General features: G+C 42.2%; 1 protein-coding gene across 8 annotated transcripts in view; it reads right to left on the bottom strand.

Annotated features, from left to right (window-relative positions):
* Positions 1-14,666, bottom strand: part of PIEZO2 (piezo type mechanosensitive ion channel component 2) — a 1,512,892-nt gene that overhangs the window by 695,893 nt on the left and 802,333 nt on the right. For all 8 annotated transcript variants that reach the window (XM_069613375.1, XM_069613368.1, XM_069613370.1 and 5 more), the window contains exon 5: positions 5,963-6,125. In XM_069613375.1, coding sequence (XP_069469476.1) covers positions 5,963-6,125 — 163 coding nt within the window. The remainder of the gene's footprint in view (positions 1-5,962; positions 6,126-14,666) is intronic.

Genomic DNA, 14,666 nt, shown 5'->3' with positions numbered 1-14,666 from the left:
GAGTCTGATACACTAACTCAGCATGTGACCAAGATATAAAAAAAAAACAGGAAATAATAAATACAAAATAAGGAACGTAAGTACAGATTAAGACCTGTAGGCAAACATTTTGAGCTCTGTAATGGGAGTCAGCGCAGCAGAGGCTTTGTGGCCTGCCGTCGTTCACCTCTGAGGAGGCAACTTTCTAGAAGCATGGCTGATGGAGATTGAGAAATCCGGAGGATTTAATGACGCCCTGAGACGACATGTGACCAAACGTGCCATGGTCTTTGCCAGGAAAGGCAACAGCAAGATAGCGGCGTGCCTTACTATGTAGGGAAGGATTGGGTGACATTTTTCTTGAAGAGAGACACCACAATAACATGCTAAAAGGCGGTAGAAACTGTTCATAAGCTCGTAAATGTATTTATAATGGAGGTGATGGTGGTTAGTAGAAGCTGACGATGATCTTTAAACAATATAACTGGACTGGGAGTTCACCTTGCAAGAACGTGAGGCACCTTGACCAGGGTCTGGAATGTCAGAGGAGGAAGTGGGAGAGATGTATCTGGAGAGCTGAGGCCACCAAAGTCAAAATAACTGGGCTTCTGCAAATTTGGATACAGAAAAACTAACGGCCTGATCATATAATTCCACAGACGAGGTATTCGAATTGGAAAGAGGGGCAACTCTCTGATAATGGCAATATTTTCCTTCTGCATATTAGTGATCTGACGAGAGCAATATTTCGCTTTAGCAGCAATTTTAACTTGTTCATAGAGCCTAAGATTCGTTTTGAATAGAGTCTTGGTTGACTGATCGTATCGGCTGTGCCATTGCCTCTTTAGGAAGCGCCATTGCCTCGTTAGGATGCACCACTGCCTCTCGAGGCTGTGCCATTGCCTCTCTAGGATGCGCCATTGCCTCTCTAAGCTGTCCCATTGCCTCTGTAGGATACGCCATTGCCTCTCTACGATGTGCCATTGCCTCTCGAGGCTGTGCCATTGCCTCTCTAGGATGCACCATTGCCTCTCTAGGATACGCCATTGCCTCTCGAGGCTGTGCCATTGCCTCTCTAGGATGCGCCATTGCCTCTCTAGGCTGTGCCATTGCCTCTCTGGGATGTGCCATTGCCTCTCTAGGCTGTGCCATTGCCTCTGTAGGATGCACCATTGCCATTGTAAGATGCTGCAAAACAAATGCAGTATGGAAAGCTCCCAGAGGACGCCAAGGGTTCAGCAGTTCATTCAGAAGGAGGGAGTTACTCCACTTATGGTGCCACTTATGGTGGAGGGTATAGGAGAAAGGAGGGGAGCAGTGGAGCTGGGCACTTGGGAGTGAGACGGATTTACATCCTATCATTCAGTAGTCTGCATTTATCCTTATATTATTCTAGTGACAGAAGTAGATGTTTAAAAAAGACCTTTAGTGTGTTGTGTTCAGTGATGTCTCACACCCAACATTCAGCTATTGCGAAGAATGCGTCAACTAATCAAAGATTGACCGACATAGCCTAGTCAAAAGCAGACTTTCATTATTCATATGGGGTTAGAAACAAACTACTCTTTTGCAAAGGGAATGCTAATTTGAGTGGAAGCGCGTGATCGTGTGACTCATAGGAAAGTGTTTTTTTGACTGACTGGGCATTGTCATAAAGCGCTTCTCTGTCTTGCGAAACACAAATGCAGATCCTGCTGGAAAATGTATACACCCAATTCTCTCAGCAGGCGAATTGAATCGTGTGTGCCCTAAAATGTGCTCCGTTGGTGAATTTCGAATCACCCTCATTTCGTCTACAAGTGTTCCCTTAAGTGAAAGGCAAAAACCAAGGGATTATTTACAAACCGATTCAATCCAATGAAATGTTTTCTTGAAAAATCAAACGATTTGTTTAAAAAAAACTAGAGTCATCAATTAAAAAAAACAATGAAAATCACTTTTGGATAGAAAGGAACCTTTGATTTAAAAATAAATGAATTCTCTAATAAATAAGTAATTCACCAGTAATCAGAATCTGCTGGAAAATACAATTTACTTTGTAGTAACAGCAAATTCGTCAGCTTTTTAATTGTTGGCTTTTCACAAACTATTAACTCTGCCTGATCTCGAATTTCCCCCGGTTAAATGTCGGGAAAAGTTCTAAAAGTTCTTGAGAACAAAACGCACCCAAAGATTGTGTGATTCAGAAAATCGCCCAACATGACACTACAGCTAGCGTACGAGAAAGGAGATAAAATGCCAAAAACATTCTTAAAAATGATCTTGAGCATTTAATTAGCAAATGATCGTGTTTTAGGGAAAGAGCCTGTTTTTCATTATCAGTGAGTCAGACACCACTGAGGCCTGCCAGGGAACAGCCCCGCAGGTCACCTCATTACGGCGCATGTAGGGCCGAACACTTGGCTTGCACTTGCCCAGGAGCGTCGCTTTATAGGCAGGCAGAGCATTTCAAGCAGGCGAATTAAGCAAAAAAATGAGCAAGATTGCGGTCTCTAATCAAAAATTATAAAATGATTCATCACCTTCACAGCTTTCAGTGAAACCCTAAAAGCAGCTATGATTTGGTGCAGATGGCAATTTTATGTTGTAGAAGGTGCTGCGCGCACACTTAAGATATTACACACTTCGCAATCTGTTCAACATGGAAAGCTGGCTCTCCTCATTGCGCGGAAACATGAACCTTTCCGTAAAAAGTTAGAACTGGCAGCTATTGAACAATTTATTAAATCCCACTTATGTGTGTGAGCGATTTATCTAAATGATAAAAAGGGATTTCGTCATGAAAGAAAGGGCTGCCACTAACACAAACGTGCATTTGGCAGGGTGTGGGGGGGTGGGGAGGGGTCTGTGGATAAATATAGGTCTAAAAAAAGAGATACCACAGCGATGGACATGTTAATGTTAATTTTAAAGGTATTTGTACCGCGCACCATCACCAACGGAATTGGTCCCCAGGCGCTCACATGATCGAAGAACTGAAAAGTTGCACTGGTGCAACAGACCCCCTGGATCGCATCCTGCAGTGAGCAGGAAGCATAGCTTTGCTGAGGGACACATTGGGCCCCATTACGAGCATGGCGGTAGCCATGCCTCTATGGCAGGCATGGCTACTGCCATGCTTGCTACCGGCACCGGGTCCCGCGATTGGGCAATAACCGGCCCATTACGAGATGAATGGCCGGTAATTGCCCATTCACGGGTGGCGGTATTGCCGGGCTCCCGATCCTCATTCTGCCACATAAGGCAGAAGGTGTCCAGTCAATTCGTCGAAAAAAAACTGGTCGACTGCAATTTGGTCGACGCAATTTGGTCGAAAACCAAATGGTCGAATTTTTTTTTTTATTTATATATTTATTTTTCGGGTTTTCGTTTAGTTAAAAAAGGGGTTTTTAGAGAAAAAAAGGGGGTTGGGGGGGACCCTCCCCCCCAAAAAAATTAAAAAAAGGGTTAAAATAATAAAAAAAAAAATTTCGACCATTTGTCTGGTCGACCAATTTTTTTCGACCAAATGTCTGGCAACCAAGGCAGAATGCGGGTGGGGAGCATGGATGCGCCGGCACCGTTAATAACGGTGCCAGCGGCATTACGAGTTATGCTTGTGGGTGCCGCACACCCCACCAGGTAAGACCTGGCGGGCTGTCAGGAATCCGCGAGCAGAACTCGTAATGCGGTGGCACGGTATGAACTGTGCCGGTCCCTTACCGGCACCATTCATACCATGGCCACCACCGCTATAATGAGGTCCATTGCCTTTTCTTGGCCCTCATATCATCCTTGAGGTGATGAGAGTCTTAAATGTACAAACGGTCTTTGGCAGTGCGGTGCAGCATTGCGCGCACGTAATGTGTTTCTGGTATTTAACCATTGGTTCCAGGTATCCTAATTTGTTAGCTCGATTGGGCCCCTCCTTTATTGATGTTTACTTTCACCCTTCAAAATATTTATAAGACGCTATCACAACCTTTCCTTGGAACTGAAAGCTCCATCCTGCACCTCTTGCGCGATGCCCTGAATACGTTTAATTTCACAGGACCTGGCACAGCCAACCATTCCCTGATGAGTCCTCATCATGGTCTTGAATACTGACTGTGCCCCTAAGAGACCCTAAGTCTCTCGAGTTAGGGAGCTCCAATGCATGACTCCTCAAACAATTGTCTGTGTGGGCTCCACTGATTGTGGCAACCTTTGTTTGATTGTAGTGTGGTATACTGCCCACTGTACCCTGGCCATGTCCCCACCAGCACAGTATCAAGTCCAAAGACCCATTCCTCTGAGAGAGTCAATGGGATATGGATGCTACCACATATTGCCATGACAACTGCCTGCCTCAGAGAGCGGGGTATGATGTGGATATGACCACTATGTGAAGGCTGTCTCACGGTCTAAGTACACACCACAGAGGAAACAGGAATAAGGTCCCTCAAAGCTGAATGTGACAGCCCCGTAGAGATTGGGGAGTGGCACAAAGTTTTAATAAATGCAAATGTGTGAGTGAAGCAGAGTTTTCCACTTAGCCCCCAATTCCATATTCACCTGAGGATCTGTATCCATAGCTTGTCGAACTGAGTTCTAAATCCCAAAGCACCGAAGAAGTTACAGACCCATGAGCCAGCATGCAAAAGCTTTGCAGCTTCCAGCAGTTTCCAGGGAACAGTTCCAATAGCAAAGCTGTGCCCGGTATTGGTGGTCATGGGACTATCAACCAGACTGATACCAAGGCATGATGCTCCCTTGTGCAGACCACCCAACTCAAAAACTCTCAAGAACCCTCCGCTCCCAAGAGAACCTAGTTGACCAGATCTGCTTGAATCAGACACAGGGAGGCAAAAGCAACATATACCTACTGCAGGTACTGAGGACCAGCTCTCCATAAGCCGAGATTGGACTGATCACTTTGCTGAACCAATGAGGAACGTGCCCGAGCACATGGACCAAGATGGCCGGTAACTGACAGAGCCTGCAGCCAGCAGTTTCAAATTGCAAATTCCCACTTAATATGACCAGGAATTTCACCCAGGGAACAATGTCTCTTGAAGACAATGCATAGAGCTACCAGTGAGTGCTCATGGAGTAAACTTCGAAGTGGCGCATGATATGTTCAGCCGTTTAGACACAGATCTACGCCCACTATTTCAATCACACAATGCTGATGAGCGGTGAAGAACACACATCGGTAGAGGAGCAGACGTGCAGCCTTTAACTAGAACCGTGTGAACCACTTATGTATGGGAGCATTTTAAATACCTTTTCGTATCACATAATACCGTACCAGTGTAATTATTGGGTACTTGGTATAACTCAATATAAGATAGAAAAGGAAAAATATGGGTCACAAACCTTGTTCATTATAGATCCATTTGTAACTACTGGATGTGTTTAGGCTGGCATTGGGTATTTTTAAATTCACCTTCTATGTATTGCTGTTCGTCAAAAGCAACAAAAAAATGTGTTGGTTGGGTGAACATTTCAAAATGAATACACATTAAGCCAGACCATTTCACAGTAAAGGCAGAACTGCAATGGTCTGGGTTTAATACTCAGTGAGCTGTTGGATTTTCCTGCTACTGGGGTGACATTAGGCTTTTAAGCTCTAATGTGTAGAGTGTTTGCTCCATGTCTCTTCATCACTGCTCTGTGATTTTCATCCGTTTTCATGTTGGTATGCATTACACATTTAAAACAGACAACATCATCATAAATGTATTTGCTGTTAATCCACGGTGAAGTACTCTATTTAAATCATGCAGTCATTTACAGACTCACATTACATTAAAATGTTGCATTCATGCCCTCGAAACCAAGTCACACTTCCTGTTTCCTGGTACATAAAAGACCATTGGTTGATCACACCGTCAGTATCAGAGTGAGGTTGCTGATGTAAGCAAATGAGATATACATTCTACACAGCTAAGTTCATAGAGTCAATTTAAACATATGTGTATTTTTTTAAAATTGTAAGCATGCATAAAAATACAATACATACCAGCTCCTCATTTTCAAATTGTGAGTTGTACTGTGCTGCATCTTCTGTGAGTGTCTTCTGAGCGAGGTTCCTACAGACCAGCCACGTGGCCAGGCTAGCAATGAACATACCGATATCTGGCACAAACATTCGCAGTCCATTGCCAGCATCTACACCTTTCATGCTGCAAAGACAAGAGTGAGAGCACAACGTCATAAACTCAAATTCATAAAAAAAAATATTTGTTTCATAATCAAGCATGTAGTGTACTGTTCATGGAGGAGAGAGAGCCATGGCTGAGAAATGCACATGTGTGCCCACTGTATTTGTAGGTAAATATACTTGGGCCATAGCTTCAAAAGGGGGAGTATTGGCTGTTCGACACCTCAGCACGTTTATGCTGGTCTCTGATCAAGATAGTCCTGTTGGGTCCGAAGGTGTTAATCAGAAATATAGCTGTCATGCCTGGGGATACCCAATCACATGTTATGGCTTTCCTCTCAATGATACATTCATTTGGTCTGATTTGCTCCATTCTGTGATGTATTGCTCATGAGCACAAATTCATCTTCAGGAACCAAATAATGTAAAAAGCTCCTAATCTTAGTTTTTTGGCAAAAGTACATATTTTATTCACTTAGCACATAACGACTAGCTAAAGGCTTATTTCAAATACTGATTAAAAAAGGGACCTTTCCTTCATAATGTAACTATGAGAGTTTACAGAACTCTAACATTGTCTGATGCCACGTGTAACTAGCACATCCTGCCCTGCCTTCTTTCTTTCCATTAATTTTCACTTGCATTACAGAATTTATTTTGGAAAAGAAAATCTAAAATAAGGCAGCGAATATATAATATAATTTCACCCATGAAAACATCTATCCCATTAGATGAGTGCTGAATCTGGATACCATCTGGAGAACTGGGTTTGTTCTTGAGAGATTTTGAACCTACTTGTCCCGGAGGTAGATTTCCTTTCCTGAAAAAGGGTGGAAGGAACCAGGATGTGCACGCGTAGTAGGGGATTTCCAATCCGAGAAGGTCTATGCGGGCTCCGAGCCATTTAAGATCAATTTAAAGCGAGTATGAAAGCTCCCCAAATGTAATAAGATAAACACCCTATAATAATTGCCCTAAGTCCCTGGGGTGCTATGGAATTGGGAGTTCATTTCCAGTAATGGCCCCTCATTCAAAATAGAGAAATCCTAATATTTTGTCTGAAATGCGACAGTGCTTCCCATTATATTATATTTAAAACTTAGTGAGATTTGACTGCATATAGACAACATTGTAGTTTGCTATTGTGCGTTATATCCTGATTTCATTGTATTTCCATCTGAAAGAGATCACAATCAAATAAATAAAAACTGCATTCCATGTGCTATGATTGCTGTGTAAAAAGGGGAATGTTTCCCAGCAGGGACAGTGTAGGATTTAATAAGGGATATTTGCACTTTCAAAGAGATAGTCAACATTAGACTATGGTTCTAGGACCCCGTACCATAACCTAATGGAGATATGTTTGATAATGTGTATTTAATGAAGGCCTTGGCTATTTAATAAGGAGTGGGAAATGAGAGCAAGTTTAACTGTGTCTTATCTATTCCCTTAAAAATGGTGTGATTTGGGTGTGTGAGTCAAAATAATCTGTGCATTCTAAATTGAAGAATTTAATTTCCTTAACCCCAAATCTGTAGAATTCGAATGCAAGTTATTTAAAAAATATGATGAACTGCACAAACATTAGTAGCCAACAGCAAAATATTTACATGGGAATTGGTAAGACCTGCACCGATTCTTTGATTCTAGTATGAATTGGTTAGATTGGGCAAAGCACATTTCTGCATTATTTTCAAATGTAACTTCATGCATAATTTGGAAATGTTTTGATGCAAATGAAGTGTTGATATATTTGCCGATAATCGGCAGAAGTAAAATTAGAAAACATGATAAGTGCAGAAGTAAAATTAGACAACCTATTGTAATTTAGAACTTAATGTAGTCATAGGAATAACTACCAGAAGGTAGAGAAGCAGTACCGGGATGCACCATTCGTAAATGTCATGGGCCATGGTTAGATCACATGGGTTATTACCGTGGTGTGTGCACGCCATTATTTTGCTTGTGCTCCACACCATGACCTGAATATAACACAGACAGCTCAAGTTGCATGATTTCACAAGTGAAACGCTAATGCTGCCCACGTTTCCTTTTTACATTTCATGCTGTCACCTGTGGATCTACACGTGTCTAGTGTCAGACTTGTCATGGAACCACTTAGCAATTCTTCATCTCTTCTCTCTTCTCATCTCTATATATCTTTCAGGCTGCACCATGTTAAGTGTAAAATAATCCACATGTCCGAGTGTACAGGCCCACCATATCCTGCAAAATCCATTACTTTCATTTTGTACGAAAAAGCACAATTATGCTATTAAAATGAAGGAAGAAAAAGACTACCAGATCTCAAACCTGACATGAGACAACACTAAAACTTAATTCCCTTCATATTTTTGAGTGATGTGTGAAAATGAGCAAATGATATTATAGGGCAATATGGGAGTTCATTTTCTAGCTTAACTAACTTTATTGGTCTTCTAAATGTTCCTACACAGTATGCATTTAGAGGATTCGTGTTTGGCTAACAAATTAACAGTATATCACTGCCCTGCATTATCGCCCCCATGTGCAGAAGTGCTGTCATGCAGAAACTTGGCCCAAAGTCCTTTATGCCCATGTGACCACACAAACTGGTTAGTTGAGTTGTGGAGAATTGATAACTCACAGAACATCAATGATCAAATGGTGGGAGGAGCATTAATGCCCCTCTGTGGGACACATACAAGGGGGGGGTGTCATGTGACACAATACCCAGAGGTCAATATCATGGAAGGTCTACATGCTTCAGAAAGGGTGTACTGTATTGACGGGTGGTGTGATGCTTCTGCTGGAAGGCCTAGTGATGATGTCCAAAATACTTTTAGGTTTTGAATCGGCCAGGTGACTAGTGACATATAAAGATGAGATGTATGGAAGTAGTAGTTCTTGATAGAAGTAGGTTTCTATGCTTCTGACATCTGATTTTATGCCATCCAAACATATACCTTACACCATGACAAATAGTCCTGATATGATGTCTAACTTGGTTTTTGGCATTATTCACAGACCCCTCATTAATATCCATTCTGTGGTGAAGGACACTTGTGACCTCTCAGAGTCTGATAATATGGCATCTTGCTTATTACAGAAGCATGGTGAAGAGAAGAGAGGGCCTCTATTCTGACTGGGCTGGTCCTAGATAATTGAAAAACTGTGTTTCTTATTTGTATTCACGCTCTGGGAGATAGTGTAGAATGTATCCATTGGGCTCACTTGACCTTCAGCACTATTACCCAAGATGCAATACCGGGTTGAGAATCACTGCTTGCCCACTCCCCCCCACCCCCCACATATATACATAATTTCCTGTTGCAGTCAGGACCCTTCCCTTAACCGTGACAGCTTACTGAGCACTTCCTGAACAACATACCAACATTCTTTATATGGTTCATCAACCTAGGAGTTTTGTCATATTTATGGCATGATGGACTGAATGAGTCTGTCACTTTACATAAATATAATCAAAGGCCATAAGCCATGATTTGATTTTGGTCCTGAAGATACTTGCCTAAAAACCAACATTCCACTAGTATTACTATGCTCTGACCAGTTGCCAATCACTTGTCCTTTACAGTTTACAGGCTAGACCTAACAACAGATGTGCCAAGCTAATACACCCTGTGGAGAATGGAAATATGTTCAATCACAGCCTCATATGACTCCCTCAAACTGAAACATTATTTCATCACTTTTTCGGAATATCCCCCAAACTCATGAAGAGTCCTTTGACTGCTGCAGAGAACCCATAAGTACACGCCTGGTCAAACTTCTTCCTCTAAAAGACACCCAACCCTTAGTTTAATGAAACCCTGAAAGCAGCGAGATTAGAAAAAGTGCCATTTGGAATAGAAAGTCTGTCAGAATGACTGCACCTTGATTGTGAATTTTAAAAGTAAAAGAAACAATGAGCTCATACATAGAGAAAAGGGCATTAATCCAGCCACACTTCCCCAAAAGGAGCTCTTCTGACTTCAGGGTGAAGTCTCCGGTAATTTATAAAGATACTTCCGCGCCTGCATGGTAGTAACTCTAAGATCAAACACTGACATCCTTCTCTTCAAATGTAAGAAAATCTACAAAGATATCAACTCCAACTTATCCTACCCAAATCATAAGCCTACTCTGCAGCAGGCCAGTTTTTCCAAGCCAAACACTACACTATGGAGCTGCTTCATGGAATAATTTGTGTGTAAAAGGGGGATTTGTGCGTGTCATTCTGCCCGTAAATCCCTGTTTGATGAACAGGGATTTGTGAGCAGAATGGCACGCAAATCTCAGTTTCACATGCAAATAATTCCATGAATGGGGGCCTTTGAGTTTTTTCCCCTATTCTACCTTTAGCTATGCTGCAAATCCCTCAGATGACAGCCACTAGCAAAACCTCAGATTCCAGAAAAGACTTGATCCTTGCTAGATATTTCAAGGAATTTCTATTTGATCCCACAGCTCTGTATGCTATGATGGAGGCTATCAATTACTCCTCACACCCTTGACTGGTCCTTGATTAGACGAAGGGATACATTAGAACGATTAATCAGAAATGCCTAACTCCAGGCCCATATCCAATCTGCCCTTTCCTGCAAATTTGAGAGGGGGTGATGTTGAAACTTTTTATATTTATTGAGGAAAACTCCCCTAATGACAGTTCCCGAGCTGGTGTCAGGCCCTGAAGGCATGCCGAGTCAGTCCCTATGGCTGTGCAGAAGAGGCGCAGCCAAGATTATCTAACAAGTGGGGCATGAAGATAATGCAGTTGGGCCCACCGCAGTGACATTAACACCTGTAAATGCCCACACAACGCTGCTGAGGGTGCATTTACAGAGTTTGGGTGGGCCTTGCATGCTCAGGCCCTACCCTGTCTATGCCTCTGCTGTGCAGGATGATCTCAGATAGGGACAGCGTAGCTGCCCTGATTCTCCTTGACCTCTCGGCAGCATCTGATATCATCAATCATGACAAATTTAGTTTAGTTTAGTTTGTTTATTTGTATCTCCCAGCCAAACCCTGGGGTAACTGGGCGCTTTGACTTTAAGAGCAACATAGGTTACAGAAAGTAGCACAGACGAAAGACAGCAGGGTATGATACAGTACAAAAAGATAATATGTGGGATCGGGTTACAGAGTGAATAGTGGTAAGGAGAGTTAAAGGGACCAGGTTACAGGTTGGTCGCAGCAAGGTAATATGTAGACTACAAAATATAGGATTCAAAAGTGAAGGCTAACTGCATGTATTTCTAACAGGAAACATTGCACCTCCTGGCCAACCTTCCCTTCAGAGTTACACCCTTGACATTTGGGGCACCGCATAGCTTGCCATTGTCCCCTTTATTTCCTGGATATCTTCACCCACGGGTACACCTCCTCCATTCCCATGGTTATGCTGATGATACTCAGGCCATTATTGAAGTGAAGGCTTCATCCTCATCTCTGAAGTGCCTTCTGTAGTACATGGCTGCATGAAGTGTATTGTCTTATTTAGCTCCTTGTCCTAATCTCCGTCCACTGGTGAAAAACGTGGCTGTGAATATAGACACTATACTTATCACGGATCCACAGTTGAACCGTGCTGATGAACAGGTTTTCTTTTCGCTTTAGTTACCAGAAGCGTCTTTTCAATCTTTTGGATTCAAACAATCAAACCCAAGCCTTTCTTACCCAGATGCAGTCTAGAGCGGAGTATTCGAGTAGCATATACCTGGTTCTTCCAGATAATCCTATAACACAAATACAACACTTCTTGACTGTGGCAGGCAGGACTTTGGCATGTACATCTTTAGAGAAAACAATGGGCCTCATTACGGCCCTGGCTGAATGGGTTTAACGGCGCCGGTAAAGGTGCCGGTGCCGTTAAACCCATTCTGCCCTATTACGAGGTTCCCCTGCGGGACCCGCTCTGGAAGTCTGGTCAGACCAGACGTCCTTTGTGGGTTCGGCGAGGGTACCAGGGATTTAACAACGGGCCCATTATGAACGGGCCTGTTTATAGCTCCCTCCCCATTCCCTTTGGGCCCTATGGGGGCTCGAATGGGAATGGGGATTTGTACATTGAATGAGGAATTACTGGGTCCTCCAAGGTTGGAATGGCCCGGTAATTCATCATTCAAGGAACCCGGACCCGAGTTTGGAGCCAGCCATGCCCTTATTAAGGGCATGAGTAACAAAACGGATGGCTCAAGGTCTGTGGAAGGACTTGAGAGCTACAAACTATTGGAACATGGGGGTGGCGTCCTGCCACACACATTTTTATAAATATCACTCTGTATTCACATTTATTGCAAAGATTGTACCATTTAACATGCCAAGTATCAATAAAGCTGTATACTTATGCTTAATGGAAATGGGAGCAAGAAAACACATATTATTTTTTAGTTGTTTTGAAAAACACCTGCCTAATATTCGGCAGACATATTGGAAAAAGAAGAGAACAGAAAAAACAAATATAGAAATAGGTTCACATTACTCATAAATGAACATAGATATGCCAAGTCTTGGTTACCTCCCAATATCCAGTACACCTCAGAAACAACAACTATAAATGTGATATGTATAGAGGTTGACCCCAGTAACATTTATTGCTGAATAACTGCCTTCCATTCATGTGTATGTATTGGCAAATCTATGTTAATTTATGAGTAATTTGAACCTATTTCTATGTTTGTTTTTTCTGTTCTCTTGTTTTTCCAATATGTCTGCCGAATATTAGACAGGTGTTGTTAAAAAAAAACTAAAACATACTATAGGAAATTAAACCCATGTTCACTTGATTTCAGCTAAATACATAAGCTAATAGTCACTGTATATGTGTTTTCTTATTAACGGCATGGCTGCCTCCAAACTCGTAATGAGGCCCAATATTTGTATTATGCCAACTTCACTGGCTCCCAGTGAAGAAAATAACAGTGTTGAAATCAGAGTGTTTGACCCATCTGACCACTCTCCGAGTAGATGCATCCATTTTAAATCTAGAAACTTGTACCATACTTTTTAAACACTGACTGACGCGCAACCCATCAAAGGCTTTTTTCCTCCCCCAATTCGTTTTAACCTCCCGGGCGTTTGAGCCTTTTCTGTCCAAACAGCTTCTATCAAGCATTCACCCCCTTCCAGGTTTAGGTTCTCCATGAAGCATGCCACATTGCAATTACATTTCAAGGCTTGACTTTCAACACAATAAGCAACCCTACTGATACCCTTGTATTTATACCACCGGGCAGTGGTGAGGGGGTGCTTGTCTACAACAATAGTGAACTATTACCTAACATCACAAATACACATGACTAACAAGCATTTCTGCAAAATTACGCTGGCTGGGGTTTAGAATATTTTGGGGTTAAAGTAGTGGCACACTTTTACTACCACTTTTCTGATCCAGTTGATTGTAATTAATTTATCAGGTCGAGCTGGTGATGCATCCTTTTCTCGCTCTGCCGTTCAAATCTGCATGCATCCTGCCATTTTTATGCTATAGATTCCTATGGAATCTGACAGACATTTGCACCTGGTAAAAGCAGGTGGATTCCATAAGGGGTCCATTGTAAATGGATCCTGCAATGATAACGTAAAAGGTATTAACACTTTAATTCATGTCACGCAAAAGTACACTATAAAGGCTATTTGAACTGCTATTTTCAGTCTATTTAACCACTACGCGTGATTAAAAGGATTAACTTTGCATGGAGCATGGCTTTTGCACCGAGGTGCACATGGGAGTCGTCTCCGCTGTGCCATTTAGGTTTCAAATGAAAATGACTCTCATTGAGTTCTGCATTTCAGGAAGATTGTTCTGGTTTGTCAAATTCATAAGAAAATTAAAAGTGGTTTTAATATAGTAATCTGCTTATTAATGTTTGCCGTTGTTAATGATCCAATATGTAGTATATTGAATAAAGAATGTCTGCCATTAAGTGCCCTGATTTGTAATAGTAATATCTTTTGCAGCCACACGTGTGACTGTTATATTATAGGAAGAAACTGTGAACTGGGATTAATAAGATATACTATTAAGGACTAAAATACGAATAATGCTTATGCATGGCAAACTATCGGACAGCACAGCAGGGGGCTCGGTTTTTAATGCGCCTGCCTTTCCTTCCTGCTGGGAAGCGAGATTCAGATTAAGGGACTTGGGCGGGGCACTGGGGCAAACGGGGAGGATCTTGAGTAACTCTACTGAGAATGAATCTGGTGTTGACACTGCAACAAGTTATTATTGATGAGCATTGTTATCTCTCACGAGGGCCTTTAAGATGCTTCTGTGTATAATTTCTCATAAAACGAGAAAGTGATAAATGTTCAAAATTGGAAAAAGGAGAGAAATTGGCGGTAGAGAAACTGGCCTCCACCAGTACTCTTCCTCTAGCAGTTGCTCTTTCCTGAATACACTGTTCTGTGTGAAAGGCTAATCTCCTTCCACTACTCACTATTGTATTGTTCTTAACTTCACTGTGTCTATTGTAAATCAGCATGATTGCACTTGTTGTAAGTGGAAAAAGGACAAAGCCCCTTTAAGAAGGAAGCCCAGGACTATGGGAGGGAGCGGGAGGCAGGAGGAAGGGGAGGAGCA

This window comes from Ambystoma mexicanum, chromosome 5p (assembly GCF_040938575.1).
Source record: "Ambystoma mexicanum isolate Mex_15411 chromosome 5p, UKY_AmexF1_1, whole genome shotgun sequence".
In the NCBI taxonomy this organism is placed as follows: domain Eukaryota; kingdom Metazoa; phylum Chordata; class Amphibia; order Caudata; family Ambystomatidae; genus Ambystoma; species Ambystoma mexicanum.
The sequence above is the reverse complement of the archived record's forward strand: the minus strand, read 5'-3'. Positions and strand labels throughout refer to the sequence as shown.